This window comes from Phialemonium atrogriseum (assembly GCF_030411735.1).
Source record: "Phialemonium atrogriseum strain 8032-3 unplaced genomic scaffold QBC33scaffold_20, whole genome shotgun sequence".
Lineage (NCBI taxonomy): Eukaryota > Fungi > Ascomycota > Sordariomycetes > Cephalothecales > Cephalothecaceae > Phialemonium > Phialemonium atrogriseum.
This window is the reverse complement of record NW_026848157.1, coordinates 379,983-404,579: the sequence shown is the minus strand read 5'-3', so window position 1 is coordinate 404,579 and position 24,597 is coordinate 379,983. Positions and strand designations below refer to the sequence as shown.

At 55.2% G+C, this 24,597-nt stretch overlaps 6 protein-coding genes across 6 annotated transcripts; 2 read left to right on the top strand and 4 right to left on the bottom strand.

Annotated features, from left to right (window-relative positions):
• Window positions 1-215: 215 nt before the first annotated feature.
• On the top strand, window positions 216-4,379 carry QBC33DRAFT_496016 (uncharacterized protein; the record flags this gene model as incomplete). The annotated part of the gene is made up of 7 exons (XM_060425559.1): window positions 216-871; window positions 934-1,308; window positions 1,367-1,930; window positions 1,999-2,104; window positions 2,157-2,411; window positions 2,475-2,908; window positions 3,013-4,379. Coding segments are annotated over 7 exons (3,679 nt in total), but the record flags the coding sequence as incomplete, so codon positions are not given.
• On the bottom strand, window positions 4,069-8,350 carry QBC33DRAFT_545048 (SNF2 family N-terminal domain-containing protein). The gene is made up of 12 exons (XM_060428525.1): window positions 7,596-8,350; window positions 6,965-7,539; window positions 6,798-6,908; window positions 6,668-6,740; window positions 6,488-6,611; window positions 6,403-6,433; window positions 6,169-6,347; window positions 5,188-6,088; window positions 4,945-5,130; window positions 4,731-4,881; window positions 4,541-4,639; window positions 4,069-4,477 (listed from the first exon to the last, which is right to left on the bottom strand). Exons 1-12 carry the CDS (start codon window positions 8,031-8,033, stop codon window positions 4,454-4,456), a joined length of 2,892 nt encoding a protein of 963 aa, XP_060281479.1. The 5' UTR covers window positions 8,034-8,350; the 3' UTR covers window positions 4,069-4,453.
• Window positions 8,351-8,594: 244 nt separating this feature from the next.
• On the top strand, window positions 8,595-9,987 carry QBC33DRAFT_545046 (2-dehydropantoate 2-reductase). The gene has a single exon (XM_060428524.1). It carries the CDS (start codon window positions 8,835-8,837, stop codon window positions 9,804-9,806), a length of 972 nt encoding a protein of 323 aa, XP_060281478.1. The 5' UTR covers window positions 8,595-8,834; the 3' UTR covers window positions 9,807-9,987.
• QBC33DRAFT_545045 (uncharacterized protein) lies at window positions 9,913-11,541 on the bottom strand. Its single transcript, XM_060428523.1, has 3 exons — window positions 11,104-11,541; window positions 10,920-11,050; window positions 9,913-10,851 (listed from the first exon to the last, which is right to left on the bottom strand). Exons 1-3 carry the CDS (start codon window positions 11,399-11,401, stop codon window positions 10,081-10,083), a joined length of 1,200 nt encoding a protein of 399 aa, XP_060281477.1. The 5' UTR covers window positions 11,402-11,541; the 3' UTR covers window positions 9,913-10,080.
• Window positions 11,542-12,467: 926 nt separating this feature from the next.
• On the bottom strand, window positions 12,468-15,260 carry QBC33DRAFT_545040 (putative urea active transporter 1). The gene is made up of 4 exons (XM_060428522.1): window positions 15,003-15,260; window positions 14,181-14,891; window positions 13,160-14,112; window positions 12,468-13,061 (listed from the first exon to the last, which is right to left on the bottom strand). Exons 1-4 carry the CDS (start codon window positions 15,076-15,078, stop codon window positions 12,720-12,722), a joined length of 2,082 nt encoding a protein of 693 aa, XP_060281476.1. The 5' UTR covers window positions 15,079-15,260; the 3' UTR covers window positions 12,468-12,719.
• Window positions 15,261-15,293: 33 nt separating this feature from the next.
• QBC33DRAFT_612586 (uncharacterized protein) lies at window positions 15,294-24,460 on the bottom strand. The gene is made up of 11 exons (XM_060432493.1): window positions 24,048-24,460; window positions 23,885-23,972; window positions 23,760-23,816; window positions 23,429-23,697; window positions 23,021-23,363; window positions 22,864-22,954; window positions 22,729-22,799; window positions 22,583-22,668; window positions 20,575-22,515; window positions 16,916-20,485; window positions 15,294-16,856 (listed from the first exon to the last, which is right to left on the bottom strand). Exons 1-11 carry the CDS (start codon window positions 24,261-24,263, stop codon window positions 15,702-15,704), a joined length of 7,887 nt encoding a protein of 2,628 aa, XP_060281475.1. The 5' UTR covers window positions 24,264-24,460; the 3' UTR covers window positions 15,294-15,701.
• Between the last annotated feature and the right edge of the window lie 137 nt (window positions 24,461-24,597).

The following is a 24,597-nucleotide window of genomic DNA, read 5'->3' as shown; positions in this document are numbered from 1 at the left end:
TCAACGATAGGCCCAGATTTAGCAGTGGGACGAGCCTTGCATAACCGAAGGAGAGTCGAGGTGGGTGTGAAGAGCTCGGGGTATCATGGTGTCTGGGGTTAGCGCCAGGGGGCGCAGGTTTGCGCGTGATGGAGACAGCCTATTGGTCGGCAATGTTTTCAACGGCTGCTTGGAAGCGGGGGTCCGGTCCGCAAGAGCGCTTAACCTCCCTCGTGGATGGATCCAAGGTCCCCCCAAGGCGTCGGTAAATCCTGGGCCCGCTGCCGATGTGCTATTTCCTCGGCTTTCTCTTCGACAGAGGAACGCCTCAAGTGCTCTAGACTGTGTATTTTGAGATTCGATCTGTATTCTGAACGCCAATACTCCCCCGTACCGCTCCTCAATCCTCTCGTGATGGCCTCTCCAGACTCCTTGCAGCAAGTCTTCGACGCTGCCAAGCGTGAATTCGAAGAAGGGCTTCCTTCGAACACGGCGTTCCGCGATATCCTTGCCATAACCAGCGTCAAACAAGTGTGGGACGCCACAGATAAGCTGCAGCGCGAGCAGCGCCATCTTCGCCACTTGGAACGAGTCAAGCCATTTCTCGATCGACTTAGCAGCTATGAGGCTGTCATCAGCATTTTCATCCAGGTGAAACCCGAAGTTTTGGCTCTAGTTTGGGGCCCGGTAAGGCTTCTCCTTTTGTGGGCCAGCGAATGGCAGCAGGGATTCGACGCTATCGTCAAGACGATAGAGAGAATTGGGGAGCTGCTTCCGCAATTTCCGCTCGAGCATTTTCTTAACAAGGAATCAATCAAGGGCGTGCTGGGGCTCTTTTACAGGGACATTCTTGACTTCTACTTGGAAACTTTGAAGTTCTTCAGCCTGCCACGTAAGCTTCTCGACGCTCTTCCCCCGATTTGCACAACACAGCGTCCGTTAACAGTTCAAAAGGCCGCAAGATCATGTTCGAGACGCTCTGGCCGAAGCGTAAAGAGAGAATCAAAGTAGTCGAGGCCAACATAGAGAGACACGCGCGACTCTTGGGAGAGAATATCACCTTTGAACACATCAGGCGGGAGGAAGAGGCTAGAATCAAGTCGTTTGCAGAAATCCGAGAGTCCGAAGTGTTTCGGGGAAAGCAGAAGTTTCAAGCATTGGAGACCGCCATCTGCCCGCAGATGTACGATGACAGATTGGATTGGTTGCGAAGGCGCGCCTGTCCGGGAACCGAAAGGTGGCTTGCGAGAGACCAGGTGTTCAGTCAATGGATGGACATGGGTTCTCAGTTGACGAGATTGCTTTGGCTGCAGGGAATTCCAGGTGCCGGTGAGTTTTGAGGGTGCCAACACACAGCCGCACGCGTTTGACTGAGATATTTGAACAGGGAAGACGTTTCTTGCCTGCTGGGTCGTCACCAAGGCAAAGGAAAAGGGTCGCACTCTGTATGCATTTCCAAGCCATGTCCGTGCCGACACCACTGCCATATCGATTATCCATACCCTGCTGTTTCAGTTGGCCTCAGACGACAGCGATCTACAGGCCCTCCTGACGGACACCAACAAACGAGATCTGAAGAGCAATGTGGACGTTGCCAAAGACCTCCTTACAACTGCACTCAAGTGTGCAGGCGGGACGTTCATGGTCATAGATGGCCTGGACGAAGTTGAAGAGTTCGAACGAAAGCAGTTCCTGTACTCGCTCCTGGACGTTTCGAAAGCCTGCAGAGACTCGGGGCTGAAGATCTGCATCAGTAGCAGAGCAGAGAATGATATGGTCAAGATACTGCAATCGAAGGCAACACAAATTCGAGTTGATCGCAGAAATGCTGTGGGGATTCAGACCTATGTCAACAGCAGGTTTGACCAGTGGATGGCGAGTACCGATTTCCTAGCTGAACGGCAAAGTGAGATTAACGCTCTGCTGTCTCCTATTTCTACAAAAGCTAAAGGTGAGTGCAATTCTTTCATGACATCCATCCCCTTGAAGTTGCTGACGAGTTCCTGATTTTATCCTCAGGAATGTTTTTGTATGCTCGGATCGTCATAGACAACGTGGTCGATTTGAACAATATCGACGATATCAGAAGGGAGCTGAGGGCACTCCCTGAAGACCTTGACGCTGCGTAAGTACCATATGTGGTATGCATGCATGGCTGCTTCTAATCTTGTGTGCAGGTATGAGCGAGCTCTATCACGAATTGATGGACTATCCACTAGAAACCGAGACACGGTGAAAAGGATCCTTGGATGGATTGGTTGTTCTCCCGTTCCACTCACGCTATACGAGCTTGAGCAAGCCATACTAGTGAGCGTCGAGGCTTGTGACGACGCACCCGTCGTTGACAGCTCATTGAATATCGTCAAGCTCTGCGGTCCGATTGTCGAAGTTGTGGATGAGACACCACAGTTTGTCCACTTCACAGTGAAAGAGCGAGTGATAACCCAGGTGCTAGTACTCCAGTGCAGGGTATCATTGCTAACCTGTAATTATAGATACATCTTCAACCATCGAACGAAGTCCGTCAGCGTGTGTGAGTCCACGATGGATCTTTTGGTCGTCTGTTTGACGTATCTCTGCTATAACGCACTTGGAGAAGAGCTCGACGAAGACCAACTTCGGGAGAACCTTCTCGCGGGGAAATATCGACTTCAAGCATTTGCGTCTTCCACATGGTTCACTCTGGTCAAGCGGTATATCCAGTTGACACAAGATGAAAATCACCTTGTTGTCATCAACGGGTTGCTGGAAAACCTCTTTTCCGAGCTGGGGAATCCGAGATTCCGAAATGACATCGATGAAGACACTGGGTCCAGCAGGAGGCCTTACCAGCCAGGACACTCACCATGGCCAGAAGCTCCCGAATTCGTTTCTCAGACCCTTCTGTTTTACAAGGACCGTCCCAAAGATCTGTGGACATCAGACAATGGTAAGAGACACCCATCCCCCTCCCCCCACCCCCCTCTCTCCCCAAACACACAAAGATACCTCCGAAATAAGACACGAAAGAGTCGCTGACTTGCCATCATGCAGCTCAAACTTGGACATGTCTAGATCCGTTGACTGTTTCAGACTCCTGTGCCAGGGTCGAGGCCCACTACAACAGTCTACTTTGTCACGAGATCAAGAACCAACCAACGCACAAAAAAGATTGTGTATGTGCGAAGTTGCAACGACACTACGGGAAGTACCTATTTAAATGCCACTTCTTCTCATGTCCATTCCGCCGTGATGGGTTCGAGACAGACACGGAATGTGGAAACCACATGACGAATCACAGCAGGCCGTGGAAGTGCTCGGTGAAATCCTGCGACTTCTCCATTATTGGTTTTCCATCTTGTGCTAGCTTAGAGCAGCATCGACAGAGGCTTCACAGGGTGGTACGCGAGAGTGCCTTCATCCAGCCTTCGGAGTCGGACGATGAGGCGTTATACACCCTTATATACGGCCTGCTGAGCGATGGTGATATCGATGAGCTTGAGGCAATTTGGCCAGCCTGTCGTCAAAAGGTGAACCAATTTACCGAAGCCGAACTCATCAAGATGGCAGCTGGACAAGGGTCCTTGCAAATTACCCAGCTGTTCCTTGAATGGGACGACCAAAAACAAGAGCCTCGAAACGCCGAAGTCAAGTTCGGCGTCGTAATTCACGATGCCGTTCAAAGCGGCAACCTGGAGCTCACTAGGTGGATCCTGGAGAAGGGCACTGCATGGGGCTGCAAGAGATCTGGGCGATACCGCGATGTGGTCGTCGCGGTCCTCAAGTCGGATTCCGGCGAGGTCTTCGATATTTGGGAAAATATTGTCAAATCTACCGAGAACTACAACGCCCACCTTGCGCAGGAATTGTTTGAGAAGACTGTTCTCAACACAGCGAAGAGATTTCCAGAGCAAGAAATGCGCATGGTCGAGAGCTGGCGGCTGCTCTCCGGGATGGGTAGAGTAAAGCCGCCTGACCTGGGTCGGGCTCTGACGATGGTCGCACAGACGACTTGCTCTGTTGAACAGGCGAAGGTGCTGCTTGAGCTAGGGGCGCCAATTGACTACCCTCAATCGGAAAACAGTAGAGGATATACGGCACTCCACTGGGCCAGCAAGAAGACTTCGGAAGAGGCAGCTCACTTGATGAAGTTCTTGCTCTTTGAAGGGGCCAAGGCAAACACTCGGTTCGGCAGCGCCAGGCCGGAAAAGGAGGAAGGGGCACGGAAGATCGAGACGTGGCTGGGCTTGACCTGGGATAAGCTTGCGGAATCGGCGGGTAGGGGACGGGGCCGGCAAGGCAGTCGGTCCAGCATCGGTTCCATCAGCGACCAAGATGAATGAGCGGTTGAATCAAGCTGCCACGATTTACCTCGATGGCTAATTAATAACATAACGGTGCCTGCGAATATTGAAGATGCCCCTTTTATGAAGCTATCATCAATTAGGTGTGTACTAGTAATTACCCGCCCGTGGACCCGACGAAGCGCCGGATTCTAGCTAAGTGATTCCAACAATTTCTGCGAAGAGGTTCAGATTAACATGTCAAAGGTAGGGAAGTGGTGGTAGCAGCTTTTACTAACCTTGTATCGCTGGACATCAACGTCTCTCTGCCTGAGCTCTGTGGAGGAGAGTGACTGGTGGATGAGCCGTAGCTTTTCCTCCTGAACCCCACGGACGTACTGGAAGCCTTGTCAGCCAAACGAAACGCCCTCTTCAATGACTTACGTATGCAGTAGAGCATGCAAAGGGAGTATGAAAATGGGCATTTACAAACTCAATCGAGTCTTTGATAAGGTAGCGAGTTATCAAGACGTCCCGTTCCTGACCAATTCGGTGGACCCTGTCAACCGCCTGAGCCTCCACCATTGGATTCCACTGGGGCTCCATAATATGGACATGGTTTGCGACGGTGAGGTTGACACTAGCCGAAATACATGTTAATCAATCTCGGATCATGACTGACAGCAGAGCGGAGGAATCTTACCCTTCTCCAACGCTGCCGATGCTGGCAAGCATCACCCTGCAATCTGGGTCGTCCCGGAATGCCTTGAGTGCGGCCGCGCGGCCTGGGAGTGTCGTCTGTCCGTCAATCCGCTGAAAGCCAATGTTATCTTCTTTGAAGGCCTTCTGGATGAAGTCAAGCATCCTAGTCCAGCAACTAAAGACAACACTTTGACTCGTGTCAGCTTCGCTCATCAGTGACCAAGGCAAAGGATGACTCGAGTACCTTTTCGAGACGATTCGATCTTCGCACGTCTGCTGCGTTGAATGTTCGTTGCGGAGATTCCGCAACAAAGCCTTGATCTTGACGGAAGGCTTGTACTGCTCCACGGTGCTGCCCTGGCTAGGCGCGGGCAATGGCGATCTCCCGGAACATTTAGGGCAGGAGGCAGACGATGATCCGATCCCGTTCATGTCCTCTATGACGTTGCGGCAGCTGGCGCAGATGATATGACCGCAGACGAGTTCCACTGGGACAACCACGTCGTTACCCTCTTCCAACTCCGTTTCGCAGAGATCGCACTTTTGCGACGCCATCTTCATCAGCTGCCAGTCGATCGAGTCGATGTCTTTGTCTCGCCACGCTCGCAGAGCCGCGGCGGGGAGGAGATCCCCTCCATGGTCGCAGATGCGCCGAAGATGGCCAACCAGAGGCAAGATGTTTCCGCTCCAGCCGCCCCAGCCACCCAGTGGTTTGGGCCTCTTGGAGTTGCCGTTCCGCGACGACAACCTTTCCATATTTCGAGCCACGGTCGCAGCCCGGCGCTTGAAAAAGTCGTATAATTCCCTGTCACCTGGGTCCAAGTCTAGGACCTCGTTGACCTCCACCTTCTTCGGCAACTTCAGTGTGTTTGCTGTGCTTGCCTTGGTTCTTCGCAGGCAGGTGGCTCTGACCAGTTGGCGAAGGCGTTTAAATGCATAATCCTTCCTCTTCTTGACGGGTTCTATTATCCAGTAATTGAACTGGGTCTGCGTCTCAAAGGACGGAACGCCGATGAAACCTAGCAGCGCCCCAAAGTCATCTAGACAGTTCTGTATCGGTGTGCCGGTGAGGCACCAACGACATGGCGCAATAATAGCCTCTGCTGCCCTAAAAACCTTCGAGTCTCGGTTGCGAATGTTGTGCGCTGCCGAGGTAGGGAGAGTTGGTTAGCACCGTTTCTTTGCTAGAGGCTGCAACAGACGCATTTGAACCTGGCGGATATACCTTCATCGAGTATTACTCTTGCCCATCTCGTCTCAAAAAGCGGGCCGGCGGACGCTTTTTCGGACCTGACAGTGTCGTAAGTTGTGAGTATCACGTCTACATCGTGCCAGTCCTTAGCAACCTGCTGCCGATTGCTTCCGTGGTAAGTCCGGACCCTGATACGTCCAGGCTTAACATGTCTGTGCTCACGATTAGATACCCTTCCTTTAAAGCATTGCGTCGGGGTCATCGTACTTCTCAAACTGCTGGTTCCATTCGGGTATAACTGTTCAGGTCAGTCAGATTACACATCGTAACAGGTGAAGCCCTTGTGCCTCACTGGATTTTGGAGTGACTATTAACGTAGCCCGGCGAGAGTGAGACTCCGACTTAGAAGACTCGAGAAAATCAAGGTGCCATAAGATCAGTGCAATGGCCGACAAGGTTTTCCCAAGACCCATCTCCTGAATAATTATAGATTAGGGCAAATGTATCAGCAGGTGTCAAGTGCGCAGCTTACGTCGGCAAGAATTCCCCCACGCGCAAGGGTCGGATGCCTATCTCGACGCTCACCGGTGACTGCGTGCCGATAACTGATGTCTGTAAGTAAGGTAGGTAGCAGCGAGTAACTGCTGCCGGGAATGACACACCTTGTCTTCACATTCTGATCCCCTATTGGCTCCCAGATGGACGGAAATGTTGGCTTATCATAGGTTCCGCATTCCTTCTCTACCATCATGGCTAAAGCACTAATCTGGTGTCTGGTGAGAAGGTCAGATACGTCATGAATAGGCCCAGAGGCCCAGAGGCGACATACTCTTTGAGAGAAGACTGCAGTCGAAGGCTCGGACGAATCCTGAAGGTTGCGTCTGGGTCGTGCGCGGACTCGAAGACCTGCAACAAGCGACTCTTCTCGATTTCCGCCAGAAAATCACTTGGCCCACGACCCGATCTGCCCTGGCTTGAAATCACCAAGTTTTCCAGCTTTGGCATAGATCCTCCTGGACGGAGAAGATACTGCGGGTTGAAATAAGGCACTCGACCATTGCATTCGGATAATGATGGGTGCTGGAGGTAGAGGTCGCCATCAGACAAGATTTTGGCAACAGCACGCTTTTCCGACATGAACCCGTAGACAATAATGCGTAGAGTGGCCTGGATATATTGCGACTGTCGACGATTGTCAGGGACAACAAGGGTTGCAGTTAGCACGACCTTGGTTTTCTTGGCAAGTTGGGAGATGACCCGCGAAGAAGTTGAAGAAGCCCAGCCAATGTGATTTCCCGAGCCCAGTCTCAATATCTTCAGGCCTTGATTAGACAGCTCAACTTTGACAGGGAGCCAATCCGAATCTGTCTCAATGGAAGAGCCTATGGAAGACTGGGTTTCAATCTGCATTGGATTAGCGAGGTAGAATCTTATGAGAATGAGGTCGCATAGACACCTACCAAGCCGAAGCATGTGTCGTATGGGACACCAAGAGTCTCGGGGAGCCCAGGTTTTGAAGCCAACGGAGTTGTGTCCACGTCTGGTTTTGTTGGCGAGAAGTCTCGCCCCGTGGAAGGACGCGCGGGAGGCTCTTCGGGAGCCGGTGCCATGACGATATCCTCATCATCCTTGGTCAAGTCAATGAGAAGCGGGATGGTGCGTACCGATTCCACCGCCGGCGAGTGGCGGGGACGAGCAGAGGCAAGGTGAACTTCCGGACTTTCAATCGTCGGAGTCTTCACTGGGCTGTGTACGAATGACCGGTCGAAGCGGAAAGGTAGGCCTTCGGCGTGATCCAGCTGGAGGCGTTTGCTATCCCGGTCATCGTGGTTACTGCGGTTCGAGCCCTGACGCTTACGGCCATGCCCGCTAATAGTGGACCCATTTGCATCTGCCATTCCTGCTCCAAAATACCCGAACAGTAATGAGGGAGGTCCAATTCTGAGTCGCGGCGAATCCGATATTCACCTGAATCAAGGCGACTTCGGTGCGAGAAATGGGGGATGCGGGGGCCCCTGAGCGGCTGTTTCAAAGCAGAGGTACAGGGCGGTTAACGGCAAGGAATAACCTTTAATCCACATCATCTGTTGGCCACCTCCCAGATGTGTAGTGCCCTAAATCTAACGAGGCCCAAAACAGACACCATGGCCAGAGTTTGCGGTCCCCCCTTTTGGGGCTTTGATCCTAAAAATAGGCCGTTCCAGGCGGCTCAGCCGGGAGCTCAGCTTGAAGCAGGCGGAGCGCAGCTCTGGAACCGGGAATGGCTTTATAATTAGTGTGCTCGAGTGGGGTTTTCAGGGGAGCTAGCGGCTGCTAAGCCTCGGGTCAGCCCCGCCGCAGTTAACATCAGACGGCCCGAGGCAACGGCTGCTGCCTTCTTGGAGAGCCTAGCGTCTTCATTGAGTGTCATTATTATTATTTTGAACATTTAAATTTTTTATTTTTACAGTAACCCCCCCTTTTTTCTTTCTTTTTTTTTTCTTCAATATTTTCCCTTTTGTTTTTAATCGTCGACGGTGAAGATGAAGAACGGGTGGGGGGAGTACATGCGGGGTCCGACTTCGGCCTAACAGTGACGAGGACGCTTATGCACGCGATAAATTTTATCGGGGCGCGGCTTCAGGAGGTTGATTGGTAATTAACCCGCAACAGTTTCTATCCGCCGGAATACACACACAAAAACACCACCAGCAAGAGTCATGGTCAAGGTTCTCATCTTCGGTACCGGCGCGGTAGGCTCCGTCTACGGCTGGATCCTCCACAATGCCGGCGCTGAGGTGACGGTGGTGTGCCGAACAAACTACGCCACCGTCAAGGAAAAGGGTCTCTTGATTCGATCTGGCGTCTTCGGAAAAGTTCACTACAAACCCACCACTGTCGACTCCGTCTCGGCGGCAAAGGGACCTTTTGATTTCATACTCGTCTGCAGCAAAGCGTTCCCCGGGACGTCGGGCCTAATCCGGGAGGCAGTGTCGGCTGACACGGCAATTGTCCTTGCCCAAAACGGCATCTGCATCGAGGACGAATACGCAGAAAGCTATCCTGGTAACGTCATTATTTCTGCCGTGGTATACCTACCTGTCACGCAAGTCGAGCCGGGGGTTATCGAAATGGGACTGCTGGAACGCTTCGAGGTCGGAACATACCCTGCGACCGCCCCTGCAGAAGCCAAGGCAAAAGTCAAGCTGCTACAGGAATTGTGGAGTGCCGGCGGAGCAACGTGCAAGGTGTTTGACGATGTGCAGACACAGCGATGGGTCAAGCTGGCGGTCAACGCTGCTTGGAATCCCATGTGCGCGCTGACTCTCTGCGACGACGCCAACCTGCTGCGGTCATCTCTCGAGGCACTGGGCATGGTCAAGAAGGTTATGATGGAAGTTGGGAATGTGGCAAAGGCGGCTGGATACCCAGTTGTGACGGAGGAGGAACTAGATGGCCAGCTCAGCCGTTCAAAGGAGAGACTGAAGAGCGGGGGGAAGGAGCCCAGCATGTTGACGGATATCCGGAATCATCGACCCATCGAAGTGGAGGCGATTCTGGGGAATACAGTACGCATTGCTCAGCGGCTACGTGTTGATGTTCCGTACCTGGAAATTTTGTATACCCTGGCGAAGGGACTGGACTTTTCTACGGTGCGCCCAATGGAATGGAAGCCCCTGGCGACCTTTTAGCTGAGACTGGAGACGAATGAGAATGTGCGGAACTCGAGGCTGTCGGGCACATTGTCCATGGTTTGGAAGGTGAGCAGAATATTCACTGAGCCGATAGAGTCATCGATGATATAGAGCTGATTTATATTCGGCGGCCGGACCGGGGGATTTCGATATTGCACGTACCCTTTGCTAATCCCGGTCACGGGGCACGACGATTTTGTTGCGCCAGAGTCCAGACGTCGAGATAAGTATTTACGGCCGCCCGGAGAGGTCCCCAGGTGTCTGGGCATGCCTAAATTATGCCGGCTGCCTTGAACTTATCAAAGGCTTCTAGCCAACCCTCCGCCGGGTCTCTCTCTTCCAGGAACCCCAAACCTCTTAGCCTCTCCAAACTCAGGTGTCGGTCAAAGCATAGCCACCAGCCCACGCTATCCAACTGCTTGCTTCCAGCACGTACTCCGCATGTCAATCCCTTTGGCCGACCAGTCTCTTCGAAGATGTGCCTATGCGTCTCGATATACTCGCTCGGTTTCAACGCATCGTCGTCACCGGACGGGCCAACGCCAACCAAGCCGAACCAAGAGGTGATGGCAGGCCACAACTCGCGGTAGCTGGAGGGTCGTGCGTTGTCTGCCATGTTAAGTATCTTCCCGCCGCATTTCTCCGAGTTTAGTGCAGCGAATATCGCGATACGTCCAAGTGTGTGAGAAGACACGGACGTGGCAAGTGAGTTAAAGCCACCCTCATTTCCAGGAAACGGTACTTCTACTTCCCCATCGGGCGTACCGGATGACCCTCGAATCCCATGGTTGTAGCTGTACAAGGAGAGGTACTGCGCCCAGTGGAGCGCAAGGGAGAAGTTGGAGCCGTTGGGGGTGAATCCGACGACGGCATCTGGACAGACTTCAGTCCATGTCCACCCTCGCCCGGCGCTTGCTGTGGTGAGAATCTTTCTGAACCACGGGTACGCGACAGTCTTGGCATAGTCCTCGGGCAGGTGTTCGGCCATGGACTCTTCCAGGGGAGCCTGGAAGGTGCCGCCTGGGACGTAGATGCCGTATCCCTAACGCATTATATCAATAGGCTGTAACTTGGCAGTGATTCTAAGAATAAAATATGAACGTCACTCACCCGTGTCCCGCCAGAGTAAACAAACGACTGGAGTTTCGGGGCCAATATGTTGAATGCATCGGCAACTCTCTGCATCATCCCACAATTTATCTCGCATTCGCGAAGATGGTCCTCGCCAAATTCGTTGAACACTGTGAGTCTATTTATTAGTCGCTCGCCTAGAACGACAGAACTTCATGCATACCAAAGTAGAACACATGGGTAATGGCCTCTATCCCGGCGACTTTCTCCTTTAGATCTCGTGCCAAATCGTCTGCCGTTCCACTCGCCAAGTTAATCCCTGAGGCAATCTGAAGCCGGGGTCGTTCAGGCAAAGCATCCTGTAAGTGCAGTTCCGATTCTGCAACGGGGCGGTTCATAACGGCCGTGACTGTGGAAAACGACCCATGTTCGGGATAATTGGATAGGAGTTGGTCAGCGACTGACCACCCCAGTAATCCCGTCCCACCGAAGACAATCGCGTGGTTTCCCGTGCCTGACATATTTGCACTATGTTTTTCTGTGCTGTGGAGTTGTCAAATGAGGCTTTCTTGTGAGCTGGCGAGAGGTTGACCATTAAAAGTCAATCCGGGATGCCGGCGGAATTCGGAGCCCGGCGAAGCACGGACTCGGCCGGTGATTCAGAGTGAGTCATAGCGGGGAAGTGGGCTCCTCTGGCGGCGCCCAATTGTCAGAGATGGTGGCGTATAAGTGCCTACTTTCGCGGGAAGTGGCTGGATGACCCAGCCATCTGAGCGGCCCTGATTTTGGTGGTATTTTACACTGAATTACTAAATTTAATTACTGTTTTCGCTGCATTACTTCCAACGCCAATCCTCTCCAAACGAAAGCTGGCATTGCAACCGCAGAAGCTACCTAATGTAAGATAACAGCTAAAGTTGATCAATAGGAGCTTAGCGATCGATATCTACATCAATTTGTGTGGGGCAGCTACGTGATGACAGCACGTTTTGAAAGATAAGCTTCCCTGCATAAGCTTTCCTAGAGGCTGCAGGCGACTCAGTCAATCGGCCAATCAAGATCACCACCCTCCTCAAACTTCTTCCTCGATGTTTTCTACCCATTGGTCGGTATTGCTCGTTGAAGGATGTTCCACAGGGCACTGGATCGTTTTTGTGAGTAACGGCTCCAGACCAGAGTCCATTTGGCGATCCCGATAAGCGACTGCGGGTTGATGAACGGGAGCCAGAGTTAGATTAATTAGCCGAAGACACCGCTGCCCAAGAATCCTTCTCTTGTCCTCAGCCGGCAAGGATGTCCCCGACCCGTTCCCGGCCATGCGATACCTGTCGCTTACGCAAGACGAGGTGCGTCGGGCAGGTTGGCAAGAGGGAATGCATACTCTGCGCCTTTCACGTCAAATAATGCACTTGCTAGCGTGGCCCTCCACCATGAGCCGGCTATGTAGATCTCCCCGGCCCGAGCCGACTTACTCCGATCCGGGGACGGGCTCGGCTCGGTCAGGCGTTCGACTCGCACGCCGTGTCGACGACCAGACTATGTTCCTCATCTGTCCAGACGAGAGAACCTGCATCTCAGGCATGACAAGCTATATTAGTTATTATACTACCAAGGATTGTTAGTTTGGAAACTGGGTTTTTGTTCCGCAATACTATATAGCCTCTTCTTCTAGTAGCTACAAGCGAATGCCCATTATATGTATCCGTCCTGCCAGATGATCATGACCAAACATCCATGCAAAGCTGAGTCGAGTGAGCGTGAAGGTATATCAAGTAACACAACTACGTAGAGCATTCGTACATCTTCAAATTCCAACCCAGTCTCTAGAAATCGAAGGGTCTAGTCCTTCTCCTTGGTAGGCTCAGCCACGCTAGTCTCCCGCGGAGTGACCGCGCCGCTCCCGTCCACGCCTTTCTCCCCCTGTATCACCGTCTGATCCGTATCCGGACCCTTCCGGTGACTGGTCCTGAAGGACTTCTTGCCCGTGATGTCCAGATAGATAAACCGGACGGTCCGCGCAATAGTATGGCGCCCTTCGAAAATGGGGAAGAGACCGACGCCGAAGAAAGAGCAGAATATCCAGATGATGCCGACGACAACCCAGCCGGTGAAGAAGGGCTTCGAGAAGATGTAGCCCGACCCGTACATGGGCATCGGCCACAGAACGAGGAATGCCAGGGTCTAGAGAAGCAAAATGTTAGCTAAGCCGGGGGTCTTTCGGTATACAATGCGGACGGATAGCGGCAAGGAGGGGAATTGAATGGAGGCAATAAACGTACCATGACAACCGTCGCCCACTTGCTGATCATTCCCGCCCTTAGCAACTTCCGCTGCTCGACCTGGAACTCCTCCTCCGTCTCAACCGCACCCCCAAGCGTGTTCTCGAGCTCCACATCTGCCTCCGCCGCAACATCATGATCATCTCCCTTTCGGATCTCCATCATGCTCTTCCAATCGTAGTTCTGCGGCCCAAACGCGTACGTCAGCACAGGCACGAACACGACAGGCGACAGCAGCGCCGCCACGTTACCCGCCAGCATCGGGTAGTTGGACCCCGTGCACGCCACGTCGAGGCTGCCGCACTCCCTCTTGGCCGTCACGAGCCACGCCACGAGCGCGACCCCCAGTCCGAGAATGGGCGACAGCGCGGCGGCCCACTTGTTCTGCGCGGACCAGGTCAGCGTCAGCGCGGCGGGGATGACGGCCGACGAGATGACGCAGCCCATCATGAGGTACAGATAGCCCATCGAGATGCCCGCGTACCACAGGCCGACCGAGAAGGTCGAGATGAAGAGCGCGTAGGCAACGACGGCGCAGTGGGAGGTGTAGATCAGGCGCTTGCCCGAGGCGTTGGGCTTGAAGTAGGTGCGGTAGAAGTCGTACGTCAGGATCGAGGATACGGCGATCAGCTCCGCCGATGTGGCGCTTGTCACGGCCATGAACACAATCAGGAGGGTGGCTACCGCGCCGCCTTTGCCTAGGAGGGCGACCGCCGCGTAGGGGAGTACGAGGCCTGCGCTCACTGCTTCGTCTGGCATCCGGTTTGGGTAGGTGGGGAAGGCCGGGGTGTTCTCCAACGATAGGGCCGTCAGGCCCATGGTTGTCGCTGTTAACCACGGGATGGCGAACCAGCAGAGCCCACCGAGCAGGTAGCCGGGCAAGGCATGCACGGGCGACGCCGCAATGGCCTTGTTGTAATACCCATTGTCAAGGAACACGGTTCCGAAGTTGCCTTATTTGTGTTAACGGTTGCTCAGAGGTTGTGGGGTGGAAACCCGGGGTTGAAGATTAATTACATACCCACGATGTTTATGACGAAGAAGACGGCACCTTCGCGAGACCGCATGGTGAGGTAGCTCCCCTCGGCGTTTCCCTCTACAGGATGACTCTGGGCAGCCTTTGCTAGGGCGTCGTACACGGCAGAGGGTGACCCCAGCGTGTCGGAAGAGGCGTAGGTAGTGAGGGAGAAGAGGATGATGATGATTAAGAGGATGAAGGTATGCACCCAATCCGTAAGAAAGGTGGCCTTCAGTCCGCCCACGAGGGTATACAGCACCACGCCGAGAGGGAGAAGATATATCGCAGCGATGGTGTGCATCCCCGTGAGGGCAGAGACCGTCGCCGACCCCCCAACGATCAGCATGAGGGAGACGAGGATGTTGGTGGCCAGTCCAAAGACCATGAAGACGAGATGGGCGACTGTTCCGTAGCGGGCGCGGATGACCTCGAGGTAGGTGTGGGCGTTGGGAGCCCGGCGCTTCAGCTCGATGGCCAGGGTCGCGAAGAGGAGGATCTGCACGGTGGCGCCCGAGGCGTACCAGAACGGCCCGCTGACGCCGTAGCGATAGCAGACGGCGGATGACTGCAAGAGCGTGGCTGCCCACGTCCAGGAGGAGACAACGGCGGCGCCGACGAGGCCGGACTTTACGGTACGCCCTGCCGTGGTAAACATTTCTGAAGTTTGGAGCTCTGAGTTATATCGGCGGAGGATAAAGGTCACGAGGATCATGCCTGGAGTGGGGGCCTGTTAGCTGATGTTGTTTTCTTCCATTTCATGGAGGGACAACTCGTGCAACAGCTATCAGACGAGGAGGTGGTCGACGGGGGTGTTGAATTACAAACCTAGGGCAAAAGCAAAACCAAGGCCGAGTACGATGCCGTACCCGACCCCTTGGCTGAGAGGAACAGTGGCGGCCATGGTGACGGTGATGGAACGGGTGGAGAAGATGGTCGCCTCAGAGACCTAGACCCAGCAATTGAAGAGCAAGAGCAATGGACCGTGGAAATCGGGGCCATGTTGGACTTTATCTTTTGATACTTTGGAGCTCCCTGCCCTGAGTAATTAATCATTGTCGGGAGTTTTCCTGCTGGCTATCATCTTCCCCGTCTAAGTTGATAGCAATTCTGCATCCCCAGTGTGGCGTTGATAAGGGGGTGGGGGGACAGGGAACAGATTTGTGGGGCTGCAAACCCAAATGGGCACCAGCTTATCAGCCCACCACTGGGCAACAAGCATACGCCATGGGCCAGGGATCCTCTCCTTATCTCCATCTTCTTATCTCAACCACCCAAATGCTTAATTACAGAACAAAATGCTTCCCTAATCTTGCCTTGAGTCATTTCCATCTTCGTGAGTGGGCCGGTGCTGCCGCTGCTTTGACCTGTGCAACGGGTGCAGCGGGTGTGCAGGGTGTGTGGCCTACGGCGTAGCCAGGGAGCCTCATTATGCCACCTCTGGAGGGATATTGAAAGTGTTGTTCTGGATCACATATATTTCGATCATTATTCATCTTCAAGATACAATATATGCTCCAACATTTACTATGTAGTAACGCTAGTGCTTCTAGCAACCACCAATTCTCCGACCGTCGAAATAGGCACACCCCCCATGATATCAAAGACGGCCACAGGTGCAGCAAAGTCGCGCCTGATCCAGTTGCGAAGCTCGACCGCCATCAGAGAGTCAACACCATAGCTCGATAATGGCTTAGAGAGCTCCACGTCCTCGGGCGAGATGGACATGGCGCGCGCCAGCTTGGCAACCAGCGAGCTGATGACAACCTGGACCTTCTCTTCCGAGTCGGCGGCGGCGCAAAACAGTGCCGCCGGGTCCGCCGCTTGTCCCGCCTTGGCCATCGTCTCGGTGCCCATGATGCGCGAGAAGGCGGCGAAGAGCGGCCGTTCCAACAGGGCTGGAGGTGTCTGCCCCTTGGCGAGGAAGTCGGCCGGCGTTCGCAGGCCCACAAGGATCTGGCTCTGCTCCGGAGTCATCGGTGGAGCAGCAGGGTCGCAGCACAGTGTCAGGAGGGCCATCAGATCGCGGCCGTCGATCTGTTGCATGTCCTCGGTGGCCAGACGCTGGCGTTGGAAAGCAGCTGTTTCGGCGACAATGCCAATGTCGCGCATCCAGCCGATATCAATGGACACCGCCTTCTGGCCATGTTCGATGCGGTAGCGTGCCAGGGCATCTTGGAAGGTACAGCCTCCGGCGTAATTGGTCGTCGCCATCTGGCCGACGATGCCAGCCAGGGACGACAGCAAGATAAAGAAGTCAAGATCCTTGGGAAGGAGACGGTGTAGATTCCATGCTGTATCCACCTTGGCCTTGACAGCAAGATCCCACTGGGCCAGAGTCATGTTCTCGAACATGGCATCCTGCAGAACCAATGCTGCGTTGATGCAGCCCTTGATAGGGGGCATTGTGCGTGCACACTCATCAAGCAGGCTTGATACCGCCGACTCCAAGGCCACATCACACTTTGGCGCGGCGATGTAGACGCCTCGCGCCTTCAACTCAGCAACGACATCGGCCGCCGCCTTGGACGAGGCTCCAGATCTGGATGGCACAATCAGATATTTGGCGCCGCGATCTGCCATCCATGTCATGATGGCACGACCTATGCCCCCAGAGCCGCCGGCGATGAGGTACGACGCTCTGCTGTCAAACTTCCACGGCTGCCGATCCAGGAGGTATTGCTGCGAGGATTTATATGTTAGCTCAGGAATATTGCATTAGGAGTAAATACAGCACTCACGGGAACAATATCGTCTGCCCTAGGCTCAATCACGACACGGCCGATATTCTTGTCGTTTTGAAGTGTTCGGAAAGCCTGCTCGACTTGGGAGGCAGGGAACGAGTGCACCGGCGTCGGGGTGGCGCCGGTGTCATCCCAAAATTGCATGGTCTTCTGCAACAGCTCGGCAGTGAGTTGGGGATCTTCCACAAAGATCTCACGCAAGTCTACGGCCGAGAAGCTCACGTTCCTCGCGAAGCTGAACATGGGAAGTCCCGAATTGGCCATGATATCGGCCTTTCCGATCTCTACAAACCGCCCGCGGCGGGCCATGCATTCCCACGATGCCCGCAGGCCGTCCCCAGATAGCGAGTTGAGCACCACATCGACGCCGCGCCCCTCGGTGACGCGCATGATGGCCTTCGCAAACGACGTGTTGCGGCTGTGGAAGATGTGGCCCTCGGGGACGCCCAGAACATCTACTAGGAACCGCTTCTTCTCCTCGCTGCCGACGGTCGCGTAGACAACGGCCCCTCGCCTCCTAGCAACGGCAACGGCCATCTGCCCGGTGCTGCCCGCAGCCGAGTGGATCAGTATCGTCTCACCCTTTGCGATCCGCGCCACGTTTGCAAGCGCGTGGTATGCCGTCATCCCTGGGACGAGAACCGCAGCCGCAGCCGCAAAGGACATGTCATCCTTGGGTATCCTGATCACCGATGTCGCCGGCGCGCGCGGATACCGGCGCATGCAGCCCGGCGAAGCCATGCAGACCCGGTCACCTACCTGGAGCGAGCCGCTGCAGCCACTTCCGACTCTTGTGATGACCCCCGCGCAGTCATAGCCGAATGTCCTTTCCTCTAGACGACCCAGTGCCTGCAGGACATCGCGGAAGTTTACACCCCAGGCCTTGGCTTCGATCTCGACCTCGTCGGTGGCTAGCTCTGTCTCATATACGGCGTCCTCGGTGAAGCACAGCGAGTCTAGCGTTCCGGCTCTCTTTATTGAGAGCGATAGTGCCGGCCCCTCGGACCAAGGCTTTTTGTGGAGTTGCGAGGAGAGGAGGGCATTAAGCGCCGCATTGCCCTTGACGTCCTCTGCGGCCCTACAGGTCTCGAGAAGGCCGTGCCGTACCACATATTCCAGCTCCTGGGAGGGCGACGAGTCGAGGAAGGAGGCTTGAAGGACCTTGGTGACGTGCTGCGCAGAACTCGCCGCACTCGGAGCACCCTGGGACTCGATGGCGAGAGTGACGATTTGGCTGTCGGCTGCCTCGAGTCGCAGAGAGCGGAAGAAGCCTTGGGCTTGGCTATAGAAGGGCAGTTGCGAGTCCTCGATGCTTGATGCAGTCACCCAGAGTAACTTTTTAGTGTGGCGCATGAGATCCTGTACCCAGGTGAGTTTGCTCTCGGACATGTCGAACAGGAACGGAGTGTCAAGGCTCGCAAGACAAAGGACAACGTCGTCGGGGTTCGGTTTGGTCTCCTGGAACCGTTTCAGGGACAGAACGCTGCCAAGGTGTTCACCACCCAAGGCATTCACGTGGTCGCGGATCAGGTTGGCCAACTCGGACTGCTTTTCCGAGCGCTCGTCGACAACCAAGAGAATCTTGGATTTCAACTCGGTGGGTTTGGGCGTTGTCGTGACTTCATCGACAGCTGTCGACACGATAATGCTGCAGATGTGACACCCGTCCTCCTCACTGTCCCTGAGCACAAGGTCATTACCGGAGTATCCGCTCTTTTGCAAGCAGGCATCCCACTGCTCCTCGTTTAGAAGCGGCGACATTTTCCGCCACTCTTCACGCGCCAGCCACCATCCCGGAACGAGGCCGAACGAGAAGTTCACCACGACGTCTTCCGGTGCGATCACCTCGAGTATCAATGCCCGCCCACCCGGCTTGAGTGCGGTTCGCACATTCTTCATGGTGCGCACCAGATCCGCTGTGGCATGCAACACACTTCCAGCAACGAGCAGGTCGTACGATCCCACCTTGAAGCCCTGACTTTCGAGCGTGCGCTCCAGATCCAGCGTTTTGAAGCTTATGCGGCCTTCCAGCGCCTTCCAGCGTTCACGGGCGCGCTCGAAGAACATGGGCGAAATGTCGGTGTACGTGTACTCGGCCAGCCTCAGCCCGCCGCTCTCCCTCTCAAGCGACTGCAGCGCAGCCAGGACGTGGCCCGTGAAGCCGCCGGTGCCGGCGCCGACCTCGAGTATTCGCAGGCCGGGGTTTTCGTGAGATGCCAGCTCGAGGAAGTTGCACAGGCGCACGTCGCAGATCTGCGCGAACATGTCGGCGTAGAACACGTCGGCGAGATCTGAGTCGAAGATTACCTCGAGTGGATCCTTGGCGCCGACTAGCATGTTCTTCAGCTCGCGGACTACATTCGTGTGCAGCTTCCAGGACGGGTGCATGGCTTCGATATTTTGCAGGCGTTGTTCGAGCTCCTCGTCGCTGATGGGATCGTCTGGGTTGTCTTTCTGGGTGGGCTCGAGCGTGCTGACGTGGTGTTTCATCCATGCCATGTGCCGTTCAAGGGAGGCGGGTAACTTTTCATGTTCCGCTGTGGTCATGTCTCTCAGCGTCCGGGAGAGAGCAAGATTCATGACAGATGTTACTTCAATGTGATGAGCGAGCATGGTTGCGTCATCCTTGACGACGCGACTCGTGACGCATGCCTGCGATAGCTGCCGCGGGTCGAGGAGACTCAGCTGTGGTTTCCACTGGACACTGTGCAGGAGCTTTGTTGCTGGTGTGTCGCCTTCGTCCGGCTTGGAAACGGCCACGGTGACTATATGCTCGATGGACATCAAGACTTTCCCATTATCGCCCATCGTATAGATGGTACCATCCTCGCCGGCATCCTGCTCCACGTTTGCAGTTCCCCAGCAGCGGAGGGAGCCAGTTTGCGGGCTCTGCCAGCCTGAGGCCGAGAACCAAGCGTTGATTAGCTTGACAGGAACGTTGGTGGCCGACGCTGAGGCGAAGGCTTGGGAGCTTGCCCGCAGCATGTGGAACACGGTGTCCAAGACGGCCGGGTGTACGAGGCTCGTCGTGCGGAATTGTGGCTTGGAGACATCGATGCGAGCGACGGCGGTCTTCTTCCCGTCCCAGTGGAGATCCTCCAACAGCTGGAACCAGTTTCCATATCGCAGCCCGTGGTCGGCGGCGTTGCGATAGAACACGTGCGAGTCCACCGGCCTCGTGCACGCCTCCACCGCATGCTCATACCGGCGCAGGACATCTTCGCCGAGCAGCTTCTTCTCCTGCTGCACATCAACCTGCAAGGAATCGTCCTCGTACTGAAGCTGGATGCGCGCCCAGAAACACTCGGACCATTCGTTGTTACGGTAGCAGAAGACGCGGATGTCGGACCAGGTCGACTCTTTCTCGTATGGCATCTGCACCGGTCGAAGCTCAACCACAGTCTCTGTCCTGTCTTCCCAGGTCTCTCCCACGACGATGGGGCTCATGAAGCGCGCTTCCTTGACACAGTAGCCCGCGATGGTCCGTGTGGCGGGTACCGTTTGCAGCGCGGCTTCCATGGCCATGACCAGCATGCCTGCCGCCGGATAGACCACGGTGTTGCTGATCTGTGCAAGCGGTGTTAGAATGGCATCATATTTGCAGACAGAATACACCGAAGGAACAGGGCAGACAAGGGAGGGGCTGTAGCGCTTACATTATGGTCGGCGACCCATGGCTCCGACTCAACACTCAGGAAGTTCCTCCATCTCGGCAGCAGCGGATTCCAGTCAGATACCCGCGTCCCCAAGGCTTCGCCAGTCACGGTACCACGTAGTCTGTAATCGCGGCTCATCCGCGACTCTGCCCAGTACTTGTTAGAGTGATCAAATGGATACTCGGGGCAATCGACAAGGAAAGGCCCCACGCCGCCAAGTTGGTTCACGGCGGCGATCGATGCTGGGTGCCCGTAGGCAAACAGCTGGCCGACAAGCTCCAGCGTAGTCTCGACCGCTGATCGCTTTCGATATAGCACGCTTGAGTACCGAACTTGCTTCGCACGAGGACCCGCCTTGGCCAGTGTGTCTGCGACAGGGCGGCGCAGTGCAGCCGTGGGCCCGACCTCGACAAGATCCGTAATGCTGCCCAGGAAGCCGGCCTTCCACGTCGAGGACTGCTGCGTCAAGGCGTGGACGGCATCGGCAAAGCGGACTGGAGACACCATGTTGTCCACCCAATACCGTGCTGTGGTCAGGACGGCAGGGCGGACAGTCTTGCCCGTCACAGTAGAAACCATGGGAATCGAGGAGCGAGAGCTGGAAGCTTCAAGGCTTCCCATCTGCTGCTTGTATTCATCAGCGATAGCCAACATGGCGGACGAGTGATACGCCACGCCTGTCTTCAGCTTCTGGGCAAATATGGAGTCTTTGTCGGCCTGCTCCTTGACGGCATCGATGGCGCTCTCCGTACCGGACAGGGTGCAGTTTAGGGGGCTGTTGATGCAAGCTACGCTGACGCCTGCGGCACCGACCTTCTCGAGGTAGGCTGGAACCTCGTCCTCGGCGAGGTTCACCGAAATCATGGCGCCGGCAGGAGAGCTGGCAGCCCGGAGCTTGCCGGCCAGCTGACCGCGGAAGTACGAGACCTTGCAGGCTGACTCCAGCGATAGCGCACCGATGGCGTATGCAGCAGCAATCTCGCCCGAGGAGTGCCCGATGACTGCCTTGGGCACAACATGGAAGCTCTTGAGTAGCTCGATCAAGGCCACTTGTACAGCCGTAGATAGCGGCTGGCTGTACTCGGGACGGTCGATGTTCTCGCTGTTGCGCAGTTCATCCAGCAGCTCCCATTCACATCCGAGGCTGCTATAAATTTTGTTGATCCGCTCCAGTGTTGCCGCAAAGAGCGGATATTGGTGGACGAGATCCCAGCCCATGTCGGCGTACTGTGCTCCCTGGCCGGTGAACGCAAAGGCCAGTCCAACTTCTCCCGAGCTGCGCACTGGCTTGGCGGCAGACAGGCTGGCAGTGTCACCGGCCCCACCCTCGGTGACGATGGCTGATGTGCGCCAGAGCATGCTGCTTCGCCGAGCGGCCAGTGTGTAGGCGAGTTGGTCGAGTTTGGTAGGGTTACCCGCGACGTGGTCCTTGTAGAAAGTCTGTTGCCGCTCGATCGTGCGCTTGACTGCCTTCTCATCCGCGGCGGACCAGACGAGCAGTCGAGACTTACCTTGGGCATGACCGTTGACGCCGTTGGCGTGGCCGTTGGCGTGTCCGTTGGCGTGGCCGTTGGCGTGGCCGTTGGCGTGGCCGTTGGCGTGGCCGTTGGCGTGGCCGTTCGTTGTCCTCTTTGTGCCGTTGGCCAATCCGCTGGTAGTGACACCATTGCTTGTGTCATCGGTGATGACTCTGTTGCTTTTCCCGTTAGTGATGAAACCGTTAGCTGTCCCATTGGTAGCGGCGCCGTTGGTGACGGTGAGGCCATTTGACGTGGGACTGGCAGAGGCCACCGTGCAATGATTGCCGGTGAGGCCGCGCTCTTGCAGGTAATGGTACACGTCATCGAGAACAACGTGAGTGTTTGTGCCTCCAAAACCAAATGAATTCACAGATATCCGTCGCAAGCCCTCGCTTGGCCACACGATCTCCTCGGTGGGGATCTTCACAATCGGCCCTGTCAGCTCGTCGCTCTTCTATATGAGGAATAATTGAGGCGTGGGCACATACTGAAGTGTGGTAGAACTCGAGATCGATGTCCGGGTTGATCTTCTCAAAGAGCGCATGAGGCGGGATGATGCCCTTCTCCAGAGATACTGCAAAACGCGGACTTGTTCAGCAGGCGAGGTTATCGAGAAACCCCGGGGCGTCCTTACTGATGGATTTGATAACGCCGGCCAAGCCACTGCTTCCTTCGAGATGTCCGATATTGGTCTTTACGGAGCCACTACATAGAGTTTATTAGCTGAGTCGGTGAAGAGCAACGACGAGTCGACCACCACGTCGCTTACACGTAAAGGGGTTTTTCGGCAGATCGAGAGCCTCGGAAGACTCTTCCTATGGCCTTCAACTCGATGGGGTCGCCAACAGGGGTTCCGGTGCCTATCATGCGCTTGTCAGCTAGATATATGCCCTGGAAGTGCGACAGGCCGACTATCTTCATCTTACCGTGAGCTTCGACATAACGGGTCTTGTCGAAAGGGAGATTGGCCTTCTTGTATACGTGGCGTATCAACTCCTCTTGCGCTCTGGGGCTGGGCTGGGTCAATGACGGTGTTTGCCCGTCTTGATTTGAGCCAGTAGCTCGGATGACGGAGCGGATCATGTCACCATCCCGCAGAGCAGCGGAAAGGGGCTTCAACAGGAGTGCGATGAAACCTTCACCTCGAGCATAGCCGTTTGCACGGTGGTCAAAGGTCCAACACTTGCTATCCGGAGATAAAAAGCCGAGATTCGACAGGAAGTGGGTGAAGGTAGGGGTGAGGATCAGGCTGGAGCCGGTGACAAGTGCCTTTGTGCCGCGGACGATTAGCTCCCAGAACCACCAGCTCGGGCAAAGGGGGAACAAGCACGCACAGCTGAACACTCGCCGGCCCGCAAAGACTGGCATGCCATGTCGACAGCGAACAGACTGCTGGAGCAGGCAGTATCGATATGGACGCTGGGTCCTCTCAAGTCAAAGTACCAGCTGACGCGATTCGAGATGAGCGACGACGCGGCACCGGTGGCGGCAGTTCGCTCCACGTTTTCGGGATCTTGTGAGAGCATCCTTGACCAATCGTCTGTGAAAGACGCGGAAAACACGGCAGTCCTCGAGCCCTTGAGCTTCTCGGCGGGGATTCCGGCTACAAGCCGCTCGGTCAGCGAATTGATCGCTCTGTCTGGTCCGGAAAGCTCGCCATCTCACCATTTTCGAAGGCACGGTATGATGTCTCCAACGTCCATCTTTGCATGGGATCGAGGGCTTCACCATCGGCCTTGTCAGCCCGTCGTTCCCTCCAGATGAGGAATAATTGCGTTATAGGCACATACCGGCCGCTTCTTTCGTGGAGATGGAGAAAAAGGGGGCATCGAAGGCAGCCGGGTCATCGCTGATGAAGTATCCGCCGTGACAATTGAACTGTGTATGTGTCAAGGCTGCGGCAAGCACTACTCTGCAACGACCTCACGGGGGTTCTCAACTAATACTACGCACCTTGCTTCGTTTACCAGACACGAATGATTCGGCGTTCATGCGGGCCTCGGGCCAGCGAGTCATCAAGTTCCTGCGGTTGTGCAGGACATCCCAGAAACTGGCAACGTCGTCTACGCCCTGGGGCAGCTTGAAGGAGAAGCCGACCACGGCGATGTCATCGCCGGGGGGGTTCCCGGTGGGTGGTGGGTGGTTGGACTGTTCTGTCATTGAATCCATTGTGTCGGTAACTTGGTAAGGGGATTAAGACGAGGATGGGATGGAGTATTCTGCAGGCGACACGTCTTATTCACGGACTTTACACATTCGGTAAAGATTGTCCAAATCTCGTCTCTCATTGACGGACGAGACGGTTTTAATTCGCAACACCAAGTGTAACTTCGGCAAGGGCGTAGATACTTGTTTGCACATACAATACACCTCCACCGGGGGATCCAAGTGTTAGTTCAGCAAGGGGGTAGTTACAAAAATTGTTGCAGTGGCTGTATGGCCCCACCAGGTCACTCGAGCTAGCCCTTCAAACTGGCGGAGCAGCCCCCGTAACATCGCTCCT